This window comes from Odocoileus virginianus, chromosome 2 (assembly GCF_023699985.2).
Source record: "Odocoileus virginianus isolate 20LAN1187 ecotype Illinois chromosome 2, Ovbor_1.2, whole genome shotgun sequence".
Taxonomy (NCBI): domain Eukaryota; kingdom Metazoa; phylum Chordata; class Mammalia; order Artiodactyla; family Cervidae; genus Odocoileus; species Odocoileus virginianus.
The window spans coordinates 74,175,406-74,201,862 of NC_069675.1; the positions used below are offsets into that span (position 1 = coordinate 74,175,406).

A 26,457-nucleotide genomic window follows, 5' to 3' on the forward strand; every position below is an offset into this window, starting at 1 on the left:
AACAAAAGACCTATATATAGAAAACTATAAAACACTGGTGAAAGAAATCAAAGAGGACACAAATAGATAGAGAAATATACCATGTTCATGGATCAGAAGAATCAATATAGTGAAAATGAGTATACTACCCAAAGCAATCTATAGATTCAATGCAATCCCTATCAAGCTACCAATCGTATTTTTTAGAGAACTAGAACAAATAATTTCACAATTTGTATGGAAATACAAAAAAACTTGAATAGCCAAAGAAATCTTAAGAAAGAAGAGTGGAACTGGAGGAATCAACCTGCCTGACTTCAGTCTCTACCACAAAGCCACAGTCATCAAGACAGTATGGTACTGGCACAAAGACAGAAATATAGATCAATAGATGTATCTTTTAACAGCATTCATTTGTTCATGTGGAAAACAGTATTAAGTGTATCTCTCTACCTAGAGATATATTTAATATTAAATATTCCCCTTAATATTTAAATGATGAAGTGATTATGAAACAAAGTATGTAGAAAACTGCAGTCCATTGTCTAAATATTTATAATTATTAGTTTATTTAAAAGGGAGAAAATATTCAAATATACTCCATAGGATATAATGAATAATAATGTGGCTTTCATAAAAGAGATCTCAAGTTATTTTCCAGAGGTGTTATAAAGAATAAACACCAATGCATACTGATATGTACATCATTTAAATAGTTCATCAGTTTTAAAAAACTGGTTTGACCATAATATATTGTGCTGCAAGTATTCCAATGCCAAATAATCAGAATTAAGTCATGCCATGCAATGATATTTAAAGTTCACAAATCTCAGAGGCCCAGAAATAGTCTGAAATGCTTTTTGAATCCCCAGTTGAAAATGACATGATATCTACCCAGGGCAACTTTTTGTATTCCAATTTGTTGAAATCAATAATCATTCATCTTTATTTATTAAGCTATTAAGCTAATTAAAATATGCTGGTCCCTTCCATTCTGGATAAAGAATAACTACCGTCTGACATGGGGGAGGCTGCATTTCAGAAAGCCTACTTGAATAAGGCTTACTTGTACTCTCTCCTGTGTGATATATAGATTAAAGAGCTCGTAAGGAAAGGTTCAACAAGTGACTTGTTCCTTCACTACATCTTCATGGACAATGCCTTTGAACTCCCCACTGGACTTGGATTACAACTGCAAGTGTCCTCCTCCGGCATCATCACTCCTGGAATCAAAGCTGGAGTGAAACTGGAAGTAGCCAATGTAAGAATCTGTTCACTTTTTTATTCCTTAGATTGTTCTTTTCCTCCAGGGCAGGTGTCTTGTGCAATTTAAAAAGGTGTTTGCAATTCAAGATGAAGTGTGTCATCACTGGAATCATTTCATTAACTTTTCTTTTTTTAATTGGAGGAAAATTGCTTTAAAGTGTTGTGTTGGTTTCTGCCATACAACAACACGAATCAGCCATGATTTTGCATATATAACCTCCCTCTTGAGCCCCTCTCCCCTCCCCCCACTCCACCCCTCTAGGTCATCACAAAGCACCAGGCTGGGCTCCCTGTGTTATATACCAACTTCTCACCAGCTATCTATTTTACACATGGTAGTGTATATGTGTTGATGAACATTAGGCTTCCACCAGGATGCACCTAGCAACTTCCGCTCAGGCATGGCCATAACATAAGAACTAAGTGTTTCGGTCATCTTTGTATCCTGTTATGCTTAAAGTTAACTTGGGCACTTCCTGGTCCTGGGTATCAGTCTAGCCCTGGAGGACTGAGAATGTGGCTTTTCCTTCCACAAACACATCTCAGTAACGTTTTCTCTGGTGTGAGCCATCCATAGATTCTTCCCAGAAGTGGGAAATAGGGGTGGGGGTGGTGGTGATCTGACTGCAGGGGACTAAGGTTATTGAACCAAGCTGATTAGGTCATTGTCTGACTTACAGATGCAGGCAGAACTGGTGACAAAGCCGTCTGTGTCTGTGGAGTTTGTGACAAACATGGGCATCATCATCCCAGACTTTGCCAGGAGCGGGGTGCAGATGAACACCAACTTCTTCCACGAAACAGGCCTGGAGGCGCGAATAGTCCTAAAAGCTGGGCAACTGAAGTTCATCATTCCTTCTCCCAAGAGGCCAGTCAGGCTGTTCAGTGGCAGGTAATTCTTTCACTTAGATCTGACCATACAGTGTAATAGAAGAAATTATGACTGCAGGATTTGGCCAAGCTACACAGTTCATTGAGAAAATTCAGGCCCCAGTGGATCTTGATGGGGGGCAGGGGGAATGGAGTGAGAGAAGGTACTGATTACCTGCTTTTAACCTGCCTAGACTCACTACATAATTACAGTTTCCTCAGAGAAGGTACTGGATTACCTGTCACTGCATAATTACAATTTCCTAGACTTTTCATATTTCACTGAGACTTAAGACTTACTGATTAAATAGTTGCTATTAGGTTGTATTTTCTTGTGTGATTTCTTTTGAGAATGAATAAAACAGTAGCTATAGGGAAAACATCCTTGGGAAATGAACATTTTTCCCAAGAAAAATGCTAAAGGACATACTGATCTGCAATGGCCAGTTCAGTGGATAAAGCATGAAAGTCCTAATCTACTAACTATGGGAGGCAACCTCCTATTGAGAGCTCCATGGTCAATGAAATCCTCAAACATGGATTTACCCTAGTGTTTCCATATTTTGGACACTTTTTTTTAATTAATAATTATTATGTTCACTAAACTCTAACCCCCTGAATGCTTTGCAACGAGTGTTATCAAATATAAGACAAATGGAGACCATTTTACTCTCATTCTCTTTCTGCCTACACAGTAAAACTGCTCTATAAGGACACATTAATTTATCAGTTCAAATATAGTGAGATAAGCAGGGACTGTCAAGTGAAGGCTGAGTTAGAGGAAGCAGGAGAGGACCATGGCATTGTATATTGTGGAGCAGTGGCAGTTAGGGAAAGCATTTTGGAGAAAGCCACACTTCAGCTGATTCCTGGAAGTCATGTGGGAGTTACCCAGACAAAAGAGAAAAGAATGAATGTTCCCAGGCAAAGAGAAAAGCACGTGCAGTGACCTGAAGAAAAAATGTGGTTCCAGGAATTACAAGAAGTTCCATGTGGTCAAGTGCATGGGGAATACAGTGAAAGAGGATGTGAGAGGCTGGCAGGGGTTAGCTTTGTGAGCCATCTTCAGGAGTGTGGGCTCTTCCGAAGACAAAAGGGTTGAAAGTGGGCGTGTAAATGAAGTAAGGTTGGTGTTTTAGAAAACTCTGACTCTGGAGTAGGATGGGTCGAGAGGAGGCATGGCCAGGGCAGGAAGATGAGTCAGGAGCCTGATTACAACCACACGTTGGGGGAGATGGTAGTGCCACACCTGATGAGGGCAGGCAGACAGAGCAATGAACTGACCCCAGAAATCTTTAGGAGGTGGAAACTTGGTGATGGACTGGATGCAGGGAATGGGCGGTGGGGGGTGGGGATGTGAAGAAAAAGAAGGAGTCAGGAAGAGTCCGGGGTGCTCATCATTGAAATAGAGACTAAAGAAGCAAAGCAGTTGGCGAGGGGGACAAGGACAAATGCCATTTTCAACACACTGGCTTGGAAGTCCTGGGAGACTGAGAATACCTAGCTGTCATCAGAGCCATGAATCTGAGCTCAGTGCAAAGGTCTGAATTACAAATACATACCTGGGCATCACTGGCACACAGAGGTTGGTGAAATCAAACAGTGATTCATGTAAAGTAAGGCATGAGGGACTAGGACAAGAACAGATAGAATATACACATGTAAAAGGAAGAGGCATTTGCAGGAGAGTGATAAGGGGTGACCGAAGCCATAAATGGTCACAAAAGCCCGGGAGCAGCCACAGGGGTGGATGACCCCACGGACAGGACATCACAGGCACTTAGGGTTCCAGCCCACCAGCAAAGGTTGGTCTCAGCACACCCCTAAAATGAGAAAACAGCCCTAAGAAAAGAACACGATATATCAGAGACCATCCTTAGATGGAATCAGGACATTGTGAAACATTCTTGTACTTACTAATTTTTTAAGAGCATACTGGGGAGGAGGATACCAGATATTTTCAGATCTAGTTCAGACTCTAAAGTCTTAATCTGGCCACTAGTGAGCAACTCTACTGAATGCTTCCAAGAGATCAAAGAAGACAAAGCCAAAAAATGTCCATCGGAGGTGACTGGAGATGCTGATGAAGGCAGTTGCAGAAGCACCAGGAGGGCGACTGTCAGACCCCTGTTCAGGAGAAGGGTGTTGAGTGACAGTGGTGACTACAGAGGCAGACAGATTTCTTGATTGTGAGGGAGACAAGACGGGGCTAGAAGGGCAGGAAAGGGGTGTGGAGTGTGTGTAGACAGTGGAAAAAGAAATTTGAGTATGTTTAACACTGGTGGAGAAAAGCTAGTGGAGAGGGACTTCAGATGAAAAACAAATTGTACACCTTTTACCTGCACTTTAGGAAGGAAGGGGCAGCCATGAAGTCAGGTCCCAATGACCATTACTGACCTCTCTGATCCTCTTTCACCTGTAAAAGGAGACTCTTAATTCCTACTGTCATGGAAACTACAGATAAGAAATGTGACCAGCTTAGTGCAATGTCTTAGTGCAAATTGTTTTGGGAAATGTTAAGCGTCACAGGGTTGTCAGCCTTATTGATGTTCTTCTTACAGTTCTGTGTTTCTGAGTAAATCAAAGAATTTGAGGTGGATATGGACACAGGGAAGATAGGGGGCAGGGTAAGGGGGCATTTGCATTGGGAGAATCAGTGATGTTCATTTCAATGACTTGAAAATAACTAGGTTTTTCTTTCTTTCTTTCACTAGTAACACATTGCATTTGGTCTCTACCACCAAAACGGAAGCGATCCCACCTCTCATTGAGAACAGGCAGTCCTGGTCAACTTGCAAGCCTTTCTTCATTGGCCTGAACTATTGCATCACGGGTGCTTACTCCAATGCCAGCTCCACAGACTCTTCCTCCTACTACCCGCTGACTGGGGACACCAGGTCAGAAATGCTCAGTGTCCCTGCCCAGCATCTGCTCCCCTCCTAGATTATGACCCCCTAGCGGGCTTCCCATATGGTGCTAGTGATAAAGAATCTGCCTGCCAATGCGGGAGACATAACAGGCATGGGTTCCCCTGGGTGGGGAAGATCCACTGGAGAAGAAAATGACAACCCACTCCAGTATTCTTGTCTGGGAAATCCCATGGATCAAGGAGCCTGATGGGTTACAGTCCATGGGGTCACACAGAGTTGGACATGACTGAGCATTCACATGCAAGCAGGGCCAAGGAAGAATGCCATGTCGCCAGCCTCAGGAACTTGTTCTATGCCTTAGTTATTTAGAACTGTGGTCCTCTGCCCTACACACCAGAAGGGTACCTACCTAACCTTTGTGGCCAGGTTTTGGCATCTCCACAGATGGGGAGGAGAGGGCAGTGTTGGAAGGTGAGGTGTCATAACCCCTAGGGAGGTCTTAGCTCCAAAAATAAACAAAGAAAATTTTATCAAACTCCCTCAAGGAAACTGTACCCACTGCCACTGAGAATCACTCCTTTAAAAGCATCTCTTTGTAGATGGCGCCCCCTTTTTCTCCCTCATGCATTAGAGGAGGAGATCATAGACATATGCTGATTTGCACCCAGTTCAGTGTCCATGTTTCCGTTACCTCCAGACACATGGGCAAGATCTTTCTTGAAGCCACTCCCACTCTGTGGCTTCCCTTGTGGCTCAGCTGGTAAAGAATCCGCCCACAATGCAAGAGACCTGGTTTCAATCCCTGGGTTGGGAAGATCCCCTGGAGAAGGCAAAGACTACCCACTCCAAGTATTCTGGCCTGGACAATTCCATGGACCTTATAGTCCATTGAGTCGCAGCATCAGACCCGACTGAGCGACTTTCACTTCACTTCTCGCTCCTTATTCTCAGCTTTGCTGACATAACCAGTCAACCCTTGTTGGTCCAAAACCCCAGGCATCCTGAGACTTGCCCTTGACTTGGGCTTTTGGAGGAAATGAAGGGACCTTAAAGATCATCATTAGTTAAGGACAAGAGACAGGGTTAAATAAGGACCAGATTTTTGTTGCAACTGAGGCCGAATTGTTTTGGTGATGTTATTATTATCACGAAGGCTCTAACATTAGGCAACACGTGCATTGTAACATCTTTAGATTTGAACTGGAACTGAAGCCCACAGGAGAAGTGGAACAGTATTCTGCCAAGGCATTCTACGAACTCCGGAGAGATGGTGAAGCCTTGGTGGACATGCTGAAGCTCGTAACTCAGACAGAAGGCAAGTATCCAGAAAAGGGACCCTCTGTCTCCGCCCTCAGTCTCAAGTCCAGGACTCACAAGGAGAACTCATTTCATTTAATGTATTTCACAAATAGTTACTGAGTGCTGGTTAAGTGTCAGGCCTGATCTAAGAGCTGAAGATAGAACAGTAAACAGAGATGAAGTCACTGTCTTTTTTGTGGAATTTATAGTAAACAACCAAACAAGTAAATATTCAGAAGGTCAGATTCGTGCTGGGGAGAATAGAGCACAGAGGGGTCCAGGGGATGTCAGGAGTGGCAGCCAGGAGAAAGGATGGGGGAAGGCAGTGCCATTTGGAATGAAAAGGGAAGCTCTCACTGGTAAAGGGAGCATGAACAGGAGGCCTGAAAGAGGTAAGGGGATAATGCACATGTAAAGAGTGTTACAGACTGAGGGGGCAGCTGGTGCAAAGGTCCTGGGACAGGTACATAGCCTCTGTTTGAGGAAAAGGAAAGAAGTCAGTATGGTTGAAGCAGAGATCAGGGAGGAAAACTGTAGAAGATGAAGTCAGAGAAATAGGGGCAGGGTGAAGGATGGTCGTGTAGTCTGTGTAAGGATGTTAGTTTTTACAATGAGTGAAGTAAGCTACTATTTTTTAAAATTGAAATATACTTGACTTAAAATGTGTTAGTTTCAGGTGTATAGCAAAGTGATTCAGTTATATATATATATATACTTTTTCAGATTCTTTTCCATTATAGATTATTACAAGATATTGACTATAGTTCTCTGTGCTGTACAGTAGATCCTTTTTTAATCTCTTTTATATATAATAGTGTGTATCTGTTGATCTCAAACTCTTAATTTACCCATCCACCCCCTTTGCCCTTTGGTAGCCATAAGTTCATTTTCTGTCTGTGAGTCTGTTTTATCAGTAAATTCATTCGTATCATTTTTTTAGATCCCACATGTTAGTGATATCATATGATACTTTTCTTGCTTTGTCTGACTTATTTCAGTTAGAACAATAATCTCTAGGTCCATCCATGTTTCTGCATATAGCAATGTTTTATTCTTTTTTATGGCTGGGTGGTATTCCATTGTATGTGTATACCAGATCTTCTTTATCCATTCATCTATTAGTGGACATTTAGGTTTCTTTCATATCCTCACTATTGTAAATAGTGCTGCTATGAACATTGGGGTTCATGTATCTTTCCAAATTAGGTTTTTTGTCTAATTTGGGTATATGTCCAGGAATGGGATTGCTACATCATATGTTTATAGTTTTTAGTTTTTTAGGAAATCTCCATACTGTTCCCCATAGTGGCTATACCAATTTATAGCCCTGTCAACACAGTAGAACGGTTCTCTTTTCTCCATATCCTATCCAGCATTTATTATTTTTAGACTTTTTGATAATGGCCATTCTGACCAGTGTGAGGTGATACCTCACTGTAGTTTTGATTTGTGTTTCTCTAATAATTAGTGATGCTGAGCATCTTTGCAAATGCCTCTTGGACATCTCTATCTCTTCTTTAGAGAAATGTCTATTTAGGTCTTCTACCCATTTTTTGATTGGGTTGTTTGCTTTTTTATGCTGAGCTGTATAAGCCATTTGTATATTTTGGAAATTACGCCCTTGATGGTTTGCATATATTTTCTCCTAGTCGGTAGGTCATCTTTCCATTTTGTTTATGATTTCCTTTGCTGTGCCTCTAAGTTTGATAATGTCCCATTTGTTTATTTTTGAAGAAGTGACTATCTAATTTGTGTTTATGCTGAGGAAAGACTTTAGAAGGACAAGGGCAGAGAAACTAGTGTGCAGCCTGTCACAATAATCCAGGCCAGAGATGGTGGTGCTTTGGATTGGACTGGTGGTGGCAAATGTGACTGGATTCTGGCCATATTTTGAGGGTTAGGTGGACAGAATTTGCCTGATACAGTGGATATTCAGTGTAAGAGAAAAAAGGCTATCAGGACAACTCAAATTTTTGGCCTGAGCAGATAAAGAACAGGGTTGCCATGTCCTTAGATGGAAAAGGCCAGTGGAGAGGCAGGTTTTAGGGGATGGAAAAGCTGAGATACTCACTGTGGAAGATTATTTATGCAAGAACAGTAAGTCACAAGATTAAAAACAAAAGGAAGACAAAACCCAGAGGAAAGGGGGTGCTCACAGGGGATATGTATGAAAATAATGTCATTTAACAATTTCACAAGAGATGTAAAATGGGCAAACCTGTGAACTGAAGGAAACCTGGGAATCTTATGACAAAGACAGGAGGAGCTGGGAGAGAGGAAGGCAGGGCACAGTGGCAGGGAACCAGGAAGGATGTCATAGGCAGATGCTCATATAGAGATGTCATGTGTGCCTGACAGAGCCAAGCCTTTATTGATCCCTGGACATGCTAAGTGTTTCTCATGTCAGGCCCTTTGCACTTCTGATTTCCTCTGCCTGGACTGCTGTCCCCATAGGATACAGCCTGGCTCAGCATCTTTCTCACTTTTATTTGTTTATTTGTCTGTGTCAGGTCTTAGTTTCAGCATGCAAGATCTTTAGTTGCAGCATGTGAACTCTAAGTTGTGGCATGTGGAATCTAGTTCCCTGACCAGGGATGCAACCTGGGTCCCCTACATTGGGAGCTCGGAATCTTAGCCAATGGACCACCAGGGAAGTCCCTCAGCCTGTCTCTTCATTCAAGCCTCTGCCCACATATTCTCTTATCAGAGCTTCTCTGGCCACCACACATGAAATAGCACCTCTTCTATCCTTATCTGTCCTTTATCATCTTATCCAGTTTTACTTTTCATCTTAACATTTATTACCACTGGACATAATGTACTTGCCTATTGTCTATACACCTCCCACTAGAATGTCAGCTCCATGAGGACTGGGACTCCCAGTGCCAAGAGCAGTGTCTCACCCATGATAAGTAATCAATAATTATTTACAAATTGAATGCATGTCCAGTTAAAAATTTTAAAAATACCTCCGAGTTAAAAATTTAAGGTAAAATCCTTGAACTGTGTCCTCATTTGAGTGCATTAAGTTCTGGAGGTTTCTCTGCCTTGTTCTCTTTCCCTCCTACATGGAGCTGATGAATATGCATCTTGACTCTCCTTTACACTCTCCCAGGTGTGAAGCAGACCGAGGCTACTCTGCTGTTTAGATACAACCGGCAAAGTAAGACCTTGTCCAGTGAACTCCACATTCCAGATTTTGATGTTGACCTTGGGACAGTCCTCAAAGCTAGTTATGAATCTTCTAAGGAAATGAAGTCTTACAAGCTCACCCTGGAATTTCAGAACAAGAAAATCACTGAGGTCACCCTCACTGGCCACATAAGGTAAGGAACTCTCTGGGGGGGTCTGTCCAGAGCTGTGGACCTTTCTGGCTCCACCCTTTCTTCCTTTTCAGCTTTAAAGCTGACCAGGCCAGGGGTACCCACAGTCCACAGTGCAAAGAATCCTCATCATTCTGACTCTCTGCTCTTGTCTGGTTGGACCTCCCTGCCATTCACTGGTATTACTATTCATGAGACTCTGTGGGTACTTTAATTATCTCAGGCCTCATGATAAACTGCAAGGTAGGTATCAGTTTTATAGATGAGGACATGGCAGCTCAGAGGGGCTAAATAATTTGGCCAAGACAGCAGAGATAGTAAAGGGTAGAGCAGGATTCAGTTTTTGTAAACCTTCTCTCCCCTACCTCCCTGGAAAGTCCTGCATTTGTGCCCAGTTAGCTTTAGAAGTTGAGGAGTTTAATCTCTAGTCACTTCTTTGAGTCATTCATGTATCTTGTTTTCTTCACCACAAATAGAACCCATGTTTCATCCTGCGAATCTCCTTGGAATGAATGGAATCATTGATGTTGACTTTTTCTTTTTCAATAGCTATGACAGGAGGGAAGAAGGCAAAATCAAAGGTGTGATTTCCATACCCCGTTTGCAAGCAGAAGCCAGAAGTGAGATTCTCAGCCTCTGGTCTCCCTCAAAACTGCTCCTGCAGATGGACTCCTCTGCCACGGCTTACGGCTCAACAATATCCAAGAAGGTGGCATGGCGTTATGGTGTGTATGTCTCTCCTACGTGAGCATACCCAAGAAGAGCCCCGTGTACTTGAGGGCAGTGCTGACAGCTGTAGGTAGGGACTGACGTGATGCTCTTGACAGCTATTTCCCATGTGTGCTTTCAGATGGAGAGAAGATTGAATTTGAATGGAACACAGGCACCAATGTGGATACTAAAAAAGCAACTTCCAATTTCCCTGTGGATCTCTCTGGTTTTCCTAAAACCTTGCATGCGTATGCCAATATTCTCCTGGATCGCAGATTTCCTCAGACAGACCTGACTTTTCGGCACATGGGTTCCAAATTAGTTGCTGTGAGTACACATCAGCCAGTCAATAAATAACATGGTGATAATTACATAGTCAACCCTGTGTTAGGTGAAAGAGAATATCCAAAGATGGAGAAGGTATGCTTCCCACCCCCAGGGAATTCCTGGGGAGAAAAAGAAGCATTGACATGTACACTGTTTTTGTTTAGGTGTTAAGTCTTGTCCAGCTGTTTTGCAACCCCATGTACTATAGCTCACCAGGCTCCTCTGTCCATGGGATTTCCCAGGAAAGAATATTGGAGTGGTTACCAACTCCAGGGGATCTTCCCAACCCAGGGATTGAACTTGCCTCTCCTGCATTGGCAGGCATGTTCTTTACTACTGAGCCACCAGGGAAGCCCTGAACATGTGTCTAGCTACCCATTTATACAAGGCTGTATGTTTTAAATACCAGATGAATACTACTAAGCAGAAGTTACCTGTGCCTAAGACATCACAGGGAACTTCAGGATACTGGCTAGAGGGTTGACTATGCTCTGCATTCTTTTTATAAAATACAGGAAGAGATGAATTACTGCCAACCAATATTAAATAATTTTTATGATTTATATTTTAACTTTGAGAATATCATCCTGCTTAATGATAGAGCTGTCAAATTTGGATTATCACCTAATGTGAATTGTGTTTGATGCCTGTCCATGCCCACTGCTTTTAAAACTCCCGTTATTTTGTAGGCAGCAAGCACCTGGCTCCAGGAGACATCGAGGAGTCTTCCTTACGCCCAGAAAATACAAGATCAACTCAGTGGCCTGCAAGAGTTGTGCCTCCAGAAAATGGAATTGCCAAACTTCCACATTCCAGGAAACCTCTTCTTGAAAAGGTGAAAAAAATGAACCAGAAAAATTTATTGAACCATGAGATGTAAATGGAAGATTTTACTTAGCACGATTTAGGCTTTTTTTCAGTTTACATTTTTTATGGAAATGATGTGAGCATTTTAAAGACATTAGTAACTGTAGCATAAATGCTGTGGCATTTTTGCATTAGTAAATATGAGGTCAGAATGTGAACACCAACCCAGTTAAAAAAAAAAAATCCTGAGAAAGTAATGAGATTCTGGTACTCTGTCCCTAAGATGTTTTATTCACAGGTTATGAAACGCTCTTGGAGGTAAGTGGTTGTGTCACTGTAAGAACAAGAAAAACTAGGATTTGGGCTTCCAGGTGGTGCTAGTGGTAAAGAACCCACCTAAGAGACTCCGGTTCTATGGCTGGGTAGGGAAGATTCCCTGGAGGAGGGCATGGCAACCCACTCCAGCGTTCTTGCCTGGAAAACCCCATGGACAAAGGAGCCTGGCAGTCCACAGGGTCGCAAAGAGTCAGACATGACTGAAGCAACCAAGGCCACAGCTATGACTTAGATGGATGGTAGTAATAAGGACACAGCTCTTGGAAGGGATTTGAATGAATTTGAGTGTTTGATAGGTAGGGATTAAGACCAAGGACTCCTGGCCTTGGGAAGAGCATGAGCAATGTGCAGTACTGGATTGAGAATGGGCCACATGCACTATTGTTTGGATGGTCAGGAGGCAGTGAAGTTCTTGTCGTCTGACTGTGGGCACTGTCTTTGCTCTTGATTTCAGTGACGGTCGGATCAAATACACCTTGAACAAGAACAGTATGGAAATTGAGATCCCATTGCCTTTTGGTGGCAAATCCTCTGAAGATCTAAAGATGTTCAAGACAATTCAGACTCCAGCCCTCAACTTCCAGCCTCTGGGGTTCCACCTGCCATCTCAAGAGTTCCAGATCCCCACTTTTACCATCCCCCACTTGTATCCACTGCGGCTGCCTCTCTTGGGTGTGCTAGACCTCTCCACAAGTATCTACAGCAACTTGTACAACTGGTCCGCCTCCTATACTGGCGGCAACACCAGCACAGACCACTGGAGCCTTCAGGCTCAGTACCACGTGAAGGCGGACTCTGTGGTCAACCTGTTCTCCTACCACGTGCAAGGTGAGCCGTGCCCGCGGGGAGGGTCACAGAACAGCCTCGCTCCATGTCCCAGTGGGAGAACCTCCTTTAGGAAGGGAAAGATTTCCTTACAGATATTTTTCTTGCTACTTGCAACCCTGTTCTTTTATTATTATTATTATTTTTAATTGAAGGATAATTGCTTTCTGATATTGTGTTGGTTTCTGCCAGACATCAACATGAATTAGCCATAGGTATGCCTATGTCCCCTCCCTCTTGAACCTCCTCCCACCTCCCTCCCCATCCCTCCCCTCCAGGTTGTTACAGAGCCCCAGTTTGAGTTCCCTGAGTCATTCAGCAAATTCCCATTAGCTGTCTGTTTTACATATGGTAATGTATGTTTCCGCGTTACTCTCTCCATATATCCCACCCTCTCCTTCCTCCCCATCCACCACCTGGTCCATAAGTCTGTTCTCTATGTCTGTGTATCCACTGCTGCCCTGCAAATAGGGAACCCTATACTTTGTCCTTCCTACCTTTCTCCCTCCCTGCCTCTCTTCTTTTGGAAATATTTATTAAACACATATATACCAAGGATTCTACTAGGCAGTAAGAGAGAAGATAAACAGATAAACTGGCAGTTAGATTTCAGTGTGAAAGATGCTGTGACACAGTCTAGGTATAAAGTGGAGGCACTTGAAAGGGAAACCCAGCAAGGTCTGTGGTAGTCAGGGAGGGCTTCTGGGAGGAAGGCCTTTTGCTGTCAGATTTCGTGCTCACACTACAAATAAAGGAGACTGTGGCACAACTGACCCAGACCAATGGGACTTTATTACTGAAAGCCTTTCACCATAGCAATTGTTCTGGAGACGTATGACTTCATTTAATCAATGTGTTTTGATTTTTATGCTAGGATCTGGAAAAGCAGCGTATGACCACAGGAATACACTCACGTTATCAGGTGATGGGTCTCTACACCACAAATTTCTGGATTCAAATGTCAAATTCAGTCACGCAGAGAAAAGGGGAAACAATCCGGCCTCAGAAGGTCTGCTAACATTTGACGCATCCAGTGCCTGGGGCCCACAGATTTCTGCATCAATCCACTTGGACTCAAAGAAGAAAGAGCATTTGTACATCAAGGAAGTCAAGATTGACGGACAGTTCAGAGCCTCTGCATTCTATGCTAAAGGCGCATACGACCTGTCTTATCAGAGAGATCCTGCCACGGGCCAGCTCACTGGAGAATCCAACCTGAGGTTTAACTCCTCCTACGTCCAGGGCACCAACCAGATAACAGGAAGGTACGATGATGGCACTGTCTCCATTACCTCCACCTCGGATCTGCAAGATGGCCTCGTGAAAAATACTGCTTCCCTGAAATATGAAAACTATGAACTGACACTGAAATCTGACACCAACGGGAAGTATGAGGACTTTGCCACTTCAAACAAGGTGGATCTGACCTTCTCTAAGCAGAGTGCATTGCTCCGTTCTGAGTATCAGGCTGATTACAAGTCACTGAGGTTCTTCACCCTGCTTTCTGGATCTCTAAACTCTCACGGCCTTGAGTTAAATGCCGACGTCTTGGGCACTGACAAAATTAATAGTGGTGCTCACAAGGCAACACTCAGGATTGCCCAGGATGGAATGTCCACCAGTGCAATGACCAGCTTGAAGTATAGTCCCCTGGTGCTGGAGAATGAACTCAACGCGGCAGTCAGCCTCTCTGGGGCATCTCTGAAATTAACATCAAACGGCCGCTTTCGGGAACACCATGTGAAATTCAGTCTAGATGGAAAAGCTGCCCCCACAGAGGTATCGCTGGGAAGTGCCTATCAGGCCATGATTCTGGGTGTCGACAGCAAAAACATCTTCCACTTCAGAATCAACCAGGAAGGACTGAAGCTTTCAAATGACATGATGGGTTCATATGATGAAATGAAACTTGACTACACAAACAATCTGAATGTTGCAGGGTTCTCACTGGACTTCTCTTCCAAACTTGACAACATTTATAGCTCTGACAAGTTTTATAAGCAAAATTTTAATCTACAGTTAGAGCCCTATTCCCTGGTAACTACTTTAAACAGTGACTTGAAGTTCAATGCTCTGGATATGACCAACAGTGGAAAATTAAGGCTAGAACCTCTGAAGCTGAATGTGGGTGGGACCATGAAAGGAGCCTACCAAAATGATGAAATAAAACACATCTACACTCTTTCTTATGCTGACTTATCTGCAAGCTATAAAGCAGACACTGTAGCTAAGGTGCAAGGAAGAGAGTTTAGCCATCGGCTCAACACGAACATTGCTGGGCTTGCTTCAACCGTGGACATCAGTACAAACTACAATTCAGACTCCCTGCATTTCAGCAATGCATTCCGCTGTGCAGTGGCCCCGTTTACAATGACCATCGACACACATACAAATGGCAATGGGAAGCTGGTTCTCTGGGGACAACACACGGGGCAGCTCTACAGCAAATTCCTGTTGAAAGCAGAGCCTCTGGCCTTTACTTTCTCCCATGATTATAGAGGATCCACAAGTCACCATCTCATGTCCAGGAGAAGCATCACCACTGCTCTTGATCACAAAGTCAGTGCCCTACTCACTCTGGCTGAGCAGACTGGTGACTGGAAACTCAGGACCCGGTTGGACCAAAATGAATACAGCCAGGACTTCAGTGCTTACAACACAAAAGACAAAGTTGGTATTGAGCTCAGTGGACGAGCCCTGGCTGACCTCACTGTGCTGGACTTCCCGATTGCAGTGCCACTGGTACTCAGCCAGTCCATCAATGTCATTGACACTTTAGAGATGAGGGATTCTGTTGGTCAGCCCCAAGAATTCACTCTTGTTGCTTCTGTAAAATATGATAAGAACCAAAATGCTCACACCATCCATCTCCCATTCTTTAAATTCCTGCCAAAATATTTTGAGAAGACTCAGGCAGTAGTTATAAGTGCACTGGAGGCTGTACAGAAAGAACTGAAGCGCACCCATATTGATCAGCACATGAGGAAATATGTGGCAGCCTTGGACAGACTCTCACAGCAAGTTAATGATTATCTGAGCACGTTCAATTGGGAGAGACAAGTTTTGAGTGCCAAGGAGAAACTAACTGCTTTCACAGAAAATTATCAAATGACAGAAAATGACCTGCAAATTGTATTAGACAATGCCAAAATCAACCTTAATGAAAAACTGTCTCAGCTGCAAACATATGTGATACAATTTGATCAGTATATTAAAAATAATTATGATTTGCATGATTTTAAGACAACTATTGCTAAGATTATTGATCAAATCATTGAAAAATTGAAAATTCTTGATGAACATTATCATATCCGTGTCAATTTAGTAAAAAAGATCCGTGATCTGTATTTTTTTATTGAAAATTTTGATTTTAACAAAATTGGAAGTAGTACTGCATCTTGGATTCAAAATATAGATACTAAGTATCAAATAAGAATCCAGATACAAGAAAAATTGCAACAGCTCAAGGTACAGATTCAGGCTGTAGACATCCAGCACCTTGCTGAAATGTTCAAACAGCAGATTGAAGCTGTTGACATCAGAGTGCTTTTAGATCAGTTGAGAACTGCAATCCCATTTCAGAGAATAAAGGAAATTACTGAGCATGTCAAATACCGTGTTACAAGTCTTTCTGAAGGTTTTGAAGTAACTGAGGAAATCAATGCTTTCAGAGTCATGGTCCATGAATTCATTGAGATGTATAAAATAGATCAATACATCCAGGCTTTAATGGATAAATCAGTACAGTTGGCCCAACAATATAAGCTGCAGGAGACTGTTCAGAAGCTAAGCAGTGTCCTACAGCAAGTCAAGATGGCAGATCTTGTTGAAAAATTGATTGGGCTTACCAACAATGCTCTCAAGCAACTTGAAGCATTGTCTTTTAATCAATTCCTTGAAGAAGTAAACAGATTCCTTGACATGTTGGTGAAAAAATTAAAGTCATTTGATTACCACCAGTTTGTAGATGAAACCAATAACAAAATTCATGAGGTGACTGAGAGAATCAATGATGAAATTCAGGCCCTGGAACTCCCACAGAAAGCAAAGGCATTCAGACTGCTTGTAGAGGATGCTAAGATTATGGTCTCAACCTATCTGAAAAACCTAAAGGCCACCAAAATCACTGTATTCTTGGATTGGTTACAGAAGGCTCTAAGTTCAACATCTGTAACTTACATGAAAGCAAAATTTCAGGAGACCCTGGAAGATTTTCGAGACCGAATATATCAAATGGATATATGTCAGGAACTCCAGCAGTACCTATTCCTAGTGGGCCAGGCTTACAACACACTCGTCACCTACATTTCTGACTGGTGGTTTCTTGCTGCTAAGAACCTTACTGACTTTGCAAAACAGTATTCGATCCAAGACTGGGCTGAAAACCTGAAAAAGTTAGTAGAACAAGGGTTCACTGTTCCCAAAATCCAGACCACCTTTGGGACCATACCTGCCTTTGAAATCAGTCTCCGTGCCCTTCAGGAGGCTACATATCAGACTCCTGACTTCATCGTTCCCCTGACAGATCTGAGAATCCCATCCTTTCAGATCAACTTCAAAACACTGAAGGATGTGAAAATCCCATCCAGCTTTTCCACTCCAGAATTTACCATCTTCAATACCCTCCATGTCCCTTCCTTTACAATTGACTTCATAGAAATAAAAATAAAGATCATCAGAACCATTGACCAGATGCTGAACAGTGAGCTGCAGTGGCCAGTCCCGGAAGTGTACCTGGGAGATCTGAGCGGGGTGGATACCATTCTTGCTGGAATCACTATGCCAGACTTCCATTTACCGGAAATCACTATTCCAGAATTTGTCATCCCGAATCTCAACCTTACAGATTTTCAAGTTTCTGACCTTCACATCCCAGAATTCCAGCTTTCCCACATCTCACACACAATCGAAGTACCTGCTTTTGGCAAGCTGTACGGCATTCTGAAAATCCAGTCTCCCCTTTTCACGTTAGATGCAAATGCTGACATTCAGAATGCAACAGCTTCGGCAAACCAGGTGGAGATGGAGGCTTCCATCACCGCCAAAGGAGCATCCAGATTAGAAGTGCTCAATTTTGATTTTCAAGCAAAAGCACAACTTTCAGACTCTATGATTAATCCACTGGTTCTGAAGGAATCCGTGAGGTTCTCCAGCAAGTACCTGAAGACGGAGCATGAGAGTGAGGTGCTCTGGGTTGGAAATGCTGTCGAGGGAAAGTCAAACACAGTGGCGGGTATACACACAGAAAAAAATACACTGGAGCTCAGTAATAGTGTGCTCGTCAAGGTAAATAATCGGCTTACCCTGGACAGCAACACAAAGTACTTCCACAAATTGAACATCCCCCAGCTAGACTTCTCCAGCCAGGCTGACCTGCACAGTGACCTCAAGACCCTGTTGGAAGCTGGACACATAGCATGGGCTTCTTCTGGAACTGCATCCTGGAAATTGGCCTGCCACGATTTCTCAGATGAGGGAACACATGAATCCCAAAGTAGCTTTACTGTGGAAGAGTCCATCACTTCCTTCAGATTGTCTAATAAGATCAACAGCAAACACCTAAGAGTGAACCAAAAAATACTGTATGAATCTCGCTTCCTCAACTTCTCTAAATTTGAAATCCAGTCGCAAGCTGAATGCCAGCATGTGGGTCGCAGTGTTCTAACTGCTAAAGGCCTGGCGCTGCTTCAAGAGGGGAAGGCAGAGATAACCGGCAACCATGATGCGCATTTAAATGGGAAAGTTGTTGGAAGTTTGAAAAATTCTCTTTTCTTTTCAGCACAGCCATATGAGATGACTGCATCCACAAACAATGAAGGAAACTTGAGAGTTAGCTTTCCATTAAAACTGACAGGGAAGATAGACTTTCTGAATAATTACGCACTGTTTCTGAGTCCTAGTGCCCAGCAAGCCAGTTGGCAAGCAAGTGGCAGGTTCAATCAATATAAGTACCATCAAAATTTCTCTGCTGGCAACAATGAGAAAAGCATCGAAGCCCACCTGGGAATAAATGGAGAAGCCAACCTGGATTTCTTAAACATTCCTTTAACAATCCCTGAAATGACTCTACCTTACATAAATCTCACAACTCCCCAGATGAAAGAAATCTCCTTGTGGGAAAAGACAGGCTTGAAGGATTTCTTGAAAACAACAAAGCAATCATTTGATTTGAGTGTAAGGGCTCAGTATAAGAAAAACAAAGACAAACATTCCATCCCAGTTCCTCTGAATGCCTTCTATGCACTTATCCATCGTAACATCAATTCCTTCTCCAGGCTTTTCCAGACAGTCAGAAACCAGGCACTAGATTTTTTTATCAAATCCTATAATGAAGCAAAAACTACTTTTGATAAGTACAAAGTTGAAAAATCCCTTAACCAGCAACCCAAGATCTATAAAATTCCTGGATACACTATTCCAATTGCCAACATTGAAGTGTCTCCCTTCACAGTAAAGATGTTAACATTTGAGTATATGATCCCCAAAGAGATCAGCACCCCCAGCATCACTGTCCTGGGTTCTGGCATCTATGTACCCTCATACACGTTAGTCCTGCCATTTGTAGAGCTGCCAACCCTTCATGTCCCTAGGGAACTTTCTGGGCTTTCTGTTCCAGCGTTCAACGTATTGAGTACGATAAACAAAATTTTAATTCCAGCCCTGGGCAATATTACCTATGATTTTTCCTTTAAGTCAAGTGTCATCACACTGAGTACCAATATTGGTCTTTATAACCAGTCAGATATTGTCGCTCATTTTCTTACTTCATCGTCTTCTGTCATGGACGCACTACAGTACAAATTAGAGGGCACCTCAAGTTTGACGAGGAAAAGAGGACTAAAGTTAGCCACAGCTCTGTCCCTGAGTAACAGATTTGTGGAGGGCAGTCATGACAGTACCATTAGTTTCACCAAGAAAAATATGGACGCATCAGTGACGACAACAGCAAGAGTCCAAATTCCAATTTTGAAAATGAGTTTCAAGCAAGAGCTTCATGGGAATACCAAGTCAAAACCTACTGTCTCTTCAGCCATTGAATTAAAGTATAATTTCAATTCCCCCAAACTGCTCTCTACTGCTATGGGAACAGTTACCCACAAGCTCACCTTAGAAAGCCTCACCTCTTATTTTTCCATTGAGTCATCTACCAAAGGAGGTGTTGAGGGTTCTTTTGGTTCACGGGGATATTCAGGGTCTCTTGCCAGTGAAGCCAGCACTTACTTGAATTCCAAGGGCACCAGATCTTCTGTGACACTGCAAGGAGCCTCCAAAGCAGATGGTCTCTGGGACCTCAAAGTGAAAGAAAATTTTGCTGGAGAAGCCACACTCCAACGCATATATACCATCTGGGAACAAAATATGAAAAACCATTTAGAGCTAGGGGGCCTCATCTTAACATCTGGAGAGCATACAAGCAAAGCCACCCTGGAGCTCTCCCTGTGGAAAATATCAGCCCTCGTTCAGGTCCGTGCACATCAGCCCAGTTCCCTCCTTAAAATCAATTTCCTTGGCCAAGAAGTCTCCTTGAATGTTAACACTGAGAACCAGAAAATCAGCTGGAAAAGTCAGGTCCAGGTTCATTCTGGGTCTCTTCAGACCAATATACAGCTTTCTAATGACCAAGAAGTGGCTCGCTTTGACATGGCAGTCTCCTTAGATGGGTATCTATGGTTCCTCAAAGGTACTGTCCTACCGGTTTATGACAAGAGTTTGTGGGACCTCCTAAAGCTGGATGTTACCACCAGCCTTAATAGGAAACAGTATCTCCGTGCTGCAACTGCCCTCATATATACAAAAAACCCCAATGGTTATCTTGTTTCTATCCCCATGCAAGAGTTGGATGATAAATTCATTATTCCTGGACTGAAACAAAATAATCAAAATTCTGTTCATGTCACACCTACATTCCAAGTCCCCTTTACAGATCTTCAGTTTCCATCTTACACACTTGACCTTGGTGAAATAAAAATCTACAAGAAGCTAAGTACTCTGCCATTGACCTTCAACATATCAACTCTACCCAAAGTAAAATTCCCCAGAGTTGATGTGTTAATACAGTACTCTAAACCAGAAGCCTCCTCTGTTCCCTTTTTTGAGATAACTGTGCCTGCATCTCAGCTGACTGTGTCCCACTTCACCCTTCCCAAAAGTATTTCAGTTGGCAGCACTGTTCTGGATCTAAACGCAGTAGCCAGTAATATCGCAGACTTTGAGCTGCCAACCATCACCGTGCCTGAGCAGACTCTTGAGATTCCTTCCATGAAGTTCTCTGTACCTGCTGGAATTCTCATTCCTTCCTTTGGAACACTGACCGCACGTTTTGAGGTGGCCTCACCCTTGTACAACACCACTTGGAGTGCTGGTTTGAAAAACAAAGGAGATCATGTTGAAACATTCCTGGATTCCACATGCAGCTCAACCATTCAGTTCCTTGAGTATGACCTAAATGGTAAGGAAACACACATGCTGTATTTCTCTTTTTTTTTTTTTAAGACTTTATTTATATTTGGCTGTGCCGGGTCTTCGTTGCTACATGGAGTTTTCTGTAGTTGTGGCAAGTGAGGGCTACTCTCTAGTTGTGGTGCATGGGCTTCTCATTGCAATGGCTTCTCGTTGCAGAGCATGTGCTTCAGTGGTTGCAGTTCCCGGGCTCTAGAGCACAGGCTCAACAGTTGTAGTATAGCGGCTTAGTTGCTCCTTGCCCTGTGGGATCTTCCCAGATCAGGGATCGAACCCATGGTTCCTGCATTGGCAGGTGGAGTCTTTACCACTGAGGCACCAGGGAAGCTCCCCTACCCTCTGCACATGCTGTATTTCTTCAATGAGAGTTGTAAATAAATCATTATGTATTTAAATAGGACTTGAGGCAAAGCTGCTATCTATAGCAAAATTTAAAAGGGGCAGGAAGGAGATACATTTATACCCCATATGTGAAAACCATCCTGTTGAAAACCTACTGACATTCTACAGAAATAGTTTCAGAGAAAATAGTGTTTCTGTAATCATTGTAGGACGCATAAGGTCTCCTTTTTTTTTTTTCAAATGAGGACTGCATGTTACAAACATATAAGACATATAGTTAAGATAGAATTCTCTGTTTTCACAAGGAAAATATTTATATCCTGCAGTTACTAATCTAATGAAATATAAAATCTGTCCCATACAGTTGTAGGAACACACAAAATCGAAGGTGGCATGTTAGTGTATAAGACTAACGCATCATTTGCACACCGTGACTTCAGTGCAGAATATGAAGAAGATGGCAAATATCAAGGACTTGGGTAGGGAACTTTTAATTTCATCTTTTTTCTAGTTATTGTGGTGTCTGCCATCTCCACCTCCTTTTTGTGATGGCCCATCTGTTTTTTGGGGGGGTTGGGTTTTTTTTTTTTGCTTTCAGGTACTGGAATGGAAAGGTTGACCTTAACATCACCAGCCCAACATTAACTGATGTCCATCTGCACTACCAAGAAAATGAGAATCACTTCTCCTCATCAGTAGCCTCCCCAGCCATAGGCACTGTGGTCATCGATGTGAAAAACATTAGCAATACCTTATTGGGATGGAACCTCTACTACCGCCCTCAGGTGAGTCCCATCTAGTGGTTTACACATATCAAGAGTAAACATAGAATATGGGCAGATAAATTGAAGTCCATACAGTATTACCTGGGCTTTCCAAAACACAAGCAATGAACTGGCTAAACTTCTCTTCTGAGGAACTCTTCTCCAGAAAGTGTTAGGAGTCTTTTATTGATTGTATGAGATGCACATATAACTTCCTATTACCACTATTATTTTATTACATTTGGGTAATTCTAGAAAGATGAGAGATTTTGCCTCATCACCTAAATCATGGTCAAACTCTGCCGTATGCTGAGTACATTTTTCAGATTGGGGCATCTGGAGTGTTTGAGGCTTCAAAATTCTTTCCCACGCTAGGATTGTTAGGTAAGATATGCCAAATTCCTCTCACCTACCATACAAGTTCTGCCAGGGCCAAATCAAAGATGCCATTAGTAGAGAAGAAGAAATAACCAGGTTCTATTATTAGAGTTTGTCATAGGCTTGGAGGATGGATGGCACCTGGTATTGGTCTTCTAGTTCTCTCCTAGATGGACCCTGGACATTTTTCATTTTTGTTACATCTTCTTTCTCTGAATTAGTGTTTTCCTGGGGTTTTTTTTTTTTCTCCCCATTCTCTCGATCCTTCTCCTCCCTCTTCCTCCACTGTCTTCCTCTTCTGATCTTCAGTGCTAGAAAAGCCTTGATGTTAAATGTCACTGTGCAAATGCTGTACATAATTTTATCCTTTCTGGGGCATGTGTTAAAGAGAAATTAACAAGAGTGTATTTGCTTAACCATAAGACAAACACATATGAAATAGATGACATGTGAAAGATAAATCTCCATCAGAATATGAAAGATCCTCTGATCTTTACTTTTAATAGCTAATGAAGTTTTAATGCAGTGTATTATGTAATAAGGATAATTGAAAACATGTTCTTTTCATCCTTTTCTGCTGGTCTTAGGCCTCTCCAGATAAAATACTCAACATATTCAAAATGGAGTTGAGGGTCCTGGAATTGGATGATGAAGTTCAAATCAAGGCTAACTGGGAGGAAGAAGCAGTGTCCAAATTGTTAAGCTCGCTCAAAGACAATGTGCCCAGGGCCACGGGAGCCCTTTATGACTATGTCAACAAGTACCACCAAGAGTACACGGGACTCGATCTGAAAGATGCTTCTTTAAAACTGAGGAGAGTCCTGCAGGACAGCGCTGATCAGGTGTATCAAGGGGCCATGAGGCAGATTGATGAAGTGGACGTGGAGCTCCGAAGCATGGCCAGAGGTACCACTGAAACCTACCAGCAGTGGAAGGACAAGGCCCAGCGTCTGTACCGGGAACTGTTGGCTCAGGAGGACCACAGTGGTCTCCAGAGACTCCAGCAGAACGTGTCAGACAGCTTAATAAGAGTTATTCAGGGATACAACGTGACAGTCAAGCGTGCAACTGACTTGCTCATTGATCTCCTGAATGTAACCAGATTCCAGTTCCCAGGAAGAGCCAGGAACTATACTGCAGATAAGCTCTGCACTGTGATCATACAGGAAACAGCGAAGCGACTGTCCCAGGTACATTCAAATATCCATAATGGGTTACATATACTGTTTTCCTATTTCCTATACCTGATGGAGGAGTCTGAATTATACAAGGACCTAAACAATAAATTTTCTTTTGCGTCAATGAGCAATCAACTAATAGGTATGGTCTTGGAGTGTATGAAAACGCTTTTATTTTTCTCACAAGAGATCCAAAAAGCACTTAGTTACCTCCAGTCTACCATGATGACAGAGATGCTAAGTGATCTTCAGAGGTCTCTACAAGACATTTTCCAAGAGATAGAAAGTGAACTTAAACACTTCAAGGAGAAGAAATCGACTGATCTCATTAATCAAACCCTACAGAACATCAACACAATCTTCAACATATACATTTCATTTGTTTTTAGATCCCTGAAAGAAAACCTAGACTATAACTTTGTTGAGTTTAATGAACTAATCCAAAATAAACTTCAGGAAACTTCTCAAGAATTACAGCAGCTCCATCAGTACGTGCAGGCTCTTCACCAAGAATATTTTGATCCAGCTACGGTTGGCTGGACAGTGAAATATTATGAATTTGAAGAAAAGATCATCAACCTGATCAAGAACCTAGTAGATGTCCTTAAAGACTTCCATTCCAAATACACTGTTGGTGCTGCTGATTTTGTTTCCCAACTCTCAAGTCAGATTGAACCACTGATTCAGAAAGATTTGCAGAAGTATCTTAGCATCCTTGCCGATGCAGAGGAAAGGGGGAAAGAGAAGATTACAGAGTTTTCTACCAGTGCTCAGGAAGTAATTAAAAGCTGGGCTGTTGCAGTGAAGGAAATCATTTCTGATTACCACCAGCAGTTCACATATAAACTACAGGAGTTTTCAGACCAGCTCTCTGATTACTGTGAAAAATTCATCTCTGAATCTAAAAGATTGATTGACCTGTCCATTCAAAACTACCACATGTTTCTGAACTATATCATGGAGTTACTGAAAGAGCTACAATCAGCCACAGTCAATGACATGAGCCCCTACATAAAGGTTGCTCCAGGAGAATTTACTATCACCTTCTGAATTTTTATAGCAATTCTCCAATTAGACTTTCACATAGTAGGGAAAAAATTCAAACCGTATGTATTAATATAACTTTTGACCAAGCCAGCCCTGTAACAGGCAGCTGGCTCCAAGCAGAAGCACATATGAACTGGACCTGCACTGAAGCTAGCATCAGTTCTCTGAAGGTCTCTGAGCTCTGGGGAATGACATTTTTTGCAAGTTCAAGAAAACCAGGATCTGAGTTATTTTGCTAAACTCTGGGAGAGTGAGAACAAATAAATTCTTTATTGTGTATCATACCACTCATCGTGATTCATTCGCATTGAAAGAGAAAATGGGAGTATTTATTCAAATGTCTGACATTTCAAAACCTCTGGAACACATACTGTTTTGAGTGATAGGGGAAAAGGAGAATTTAAGAAGGGACATATTTTGCTACCTGAAAGGAAGTAACTGATCTCAGAGAGTACATTTGCCAAGTGAGAATGAAAAATTATTTGCAGAAGCTTTCACATAATTTGATCCACAGGAGCATCTCATTATGTGACACACAGTCTTCCTCAGCAATCAGTCTGCATTTGCCAGGCAAGGCTCTCTGCTAGGTTCTGAGATAAATCACCAGGCCCTTTATTTCACTTGCCTGCCAGGAATGGAAAAGGAATGGCTAAGAACTCCTAGCCCCCAAGGACCTCATGGTAGGGACCCTAGAGGCTCCCTGAAGCTTGGCCAGGATCCATTCATGGCCGAGGAGGTAAGGGTAGGAGAGGAGGCATGGGTTCCTAACATTTCTGGACCAAGCATACATTTATGCTCTTGAGTTTCTTTATTTCTCCAAACTTAATATCCAACCATCCTAAGTGTAATCAAAACTCAAGTGTTTCCCTTGCTTCATCCACTCACCTCAAACTCTGATCTTAAACACTGGCAACATCCAGTCAGGGGCTTCCCAGGTGACTCAGTGGTAGAGAATCTGTCTGCCAGTGCAGGGGACATGGGTTTGATCCCTGGGCTGGGGAGATCCCTTGGAGAAGATAATGGCAACCTACTCCAGTATTCTTGTCTGGGAAATCCCATGGACAGAGGAGCCTGGCAGGCTACAGTCCCTGGGGTCACAAAAGAGTTGGACACGACTTAGCAACTAAACAACAACATCCAGCCAGAGCATCCAAGGTGAACTCTGGTGAAGGAAGGCTAGAAGATGATATCATTGGGAAGGGCAGCTATAACATTCATTTCAATGGCACTTGAGGACAGAGGAAGGGTGTGACCATTGGAGAATAGGAAATTGCAGACTCTCACCCCTACCCAAGTCCTACATGAGGCCTATTTGGAAAAGGCCCTTTTATTCCCAAATACCTTCAACCTGTACCATTCTTTCATAAAGCCTTCACATTCCCTTCTTGAAGGCTACTTTTAAAATGCGCAAGCATTAGGAAACACATTAGCCTCTTGGTTCCTTTGCATGATTCTTCTGTCTGGAACTGAGGAGCTAAAGAGAGTCACAGGGAGGTAGAATACATCTGGATCTGATACTAAAAGAAAGTCTTCTGGCCAGTGAATCAGTAGATGGATGGATGGATGTGTGGGCAGATGAATGAGTGGATGGGTGGATGGATAGAGATCATTGAGTGAATGAATGACAGAATAAATGAGGGGTTAGTTCCAAGGATGATATGGGAGGGAAATTAGG

The 26,457-nt window shown here is 42.6% G+C and overlaps 1 protein-coding gene across 2 annotated transcripts in view; it reads left to right on the plus strand.

The window, feature by feature from the left end:
* Positions 1-25,066, plus strand: part of APOB (apolipoprotein B) — a 43,405-nt gene extending 18,339 nt beyond the window's left edge. The window contains exons 17-29 of one of the 2 annotated variants that reach the window (XM_070451217.1): positions 1,073-1,240; positions 1,926-2,137; positions 4,830-5,012; positions 6,179-6,300; positions 9,400-9,610; positions 10,157-10,332; positions 10,458-10,645; positions 11,335-11,480; positions 12,243-12,616; positions 13,488-21,062; positions 21,780-21,894; positions 22,014-22,200; positions 23,145-25,066. In XM_070451217.1, coding sequence (XP_070307318.1) covers positions 1,073-1,240; positions 1,926-2,137; positions 4,830-5,012; positions 6,179-6,300; positions 9,400-9,610; positions 10,157-10,332; positions 10,458-10,645; positions 11,335-11,480; positions 12,243-12,616; positions 13,488-21,062; positions 21,780-21,894; positions 22,014-22,200; positions 23,145-24,785 — 11,298 coding nt within the window. In that variant the 3' untranslated portion in view covers positions 24,786-25,066. Of the gene's footprint in view, positions 1-1,072; positions 1,241-1,925; positions 2,138-4,829; positions 5,013-6,178; positions 6,301-9,399; positions 9,611-10,156; positions 10,333-10,457; positions 10,646-11,334; positions 11,481-12,242; positions 12,617-13,487; positions 21,063-21,779; positions 21,895-22,013; positions 22,201-23,144 lie in introns of those variants that run through there. The other variant, XM_070451222.1, reaches the window with a different exon arrangement.
* Positions 25,067-26,457: the final 1,391 nt, after the last annotated feature.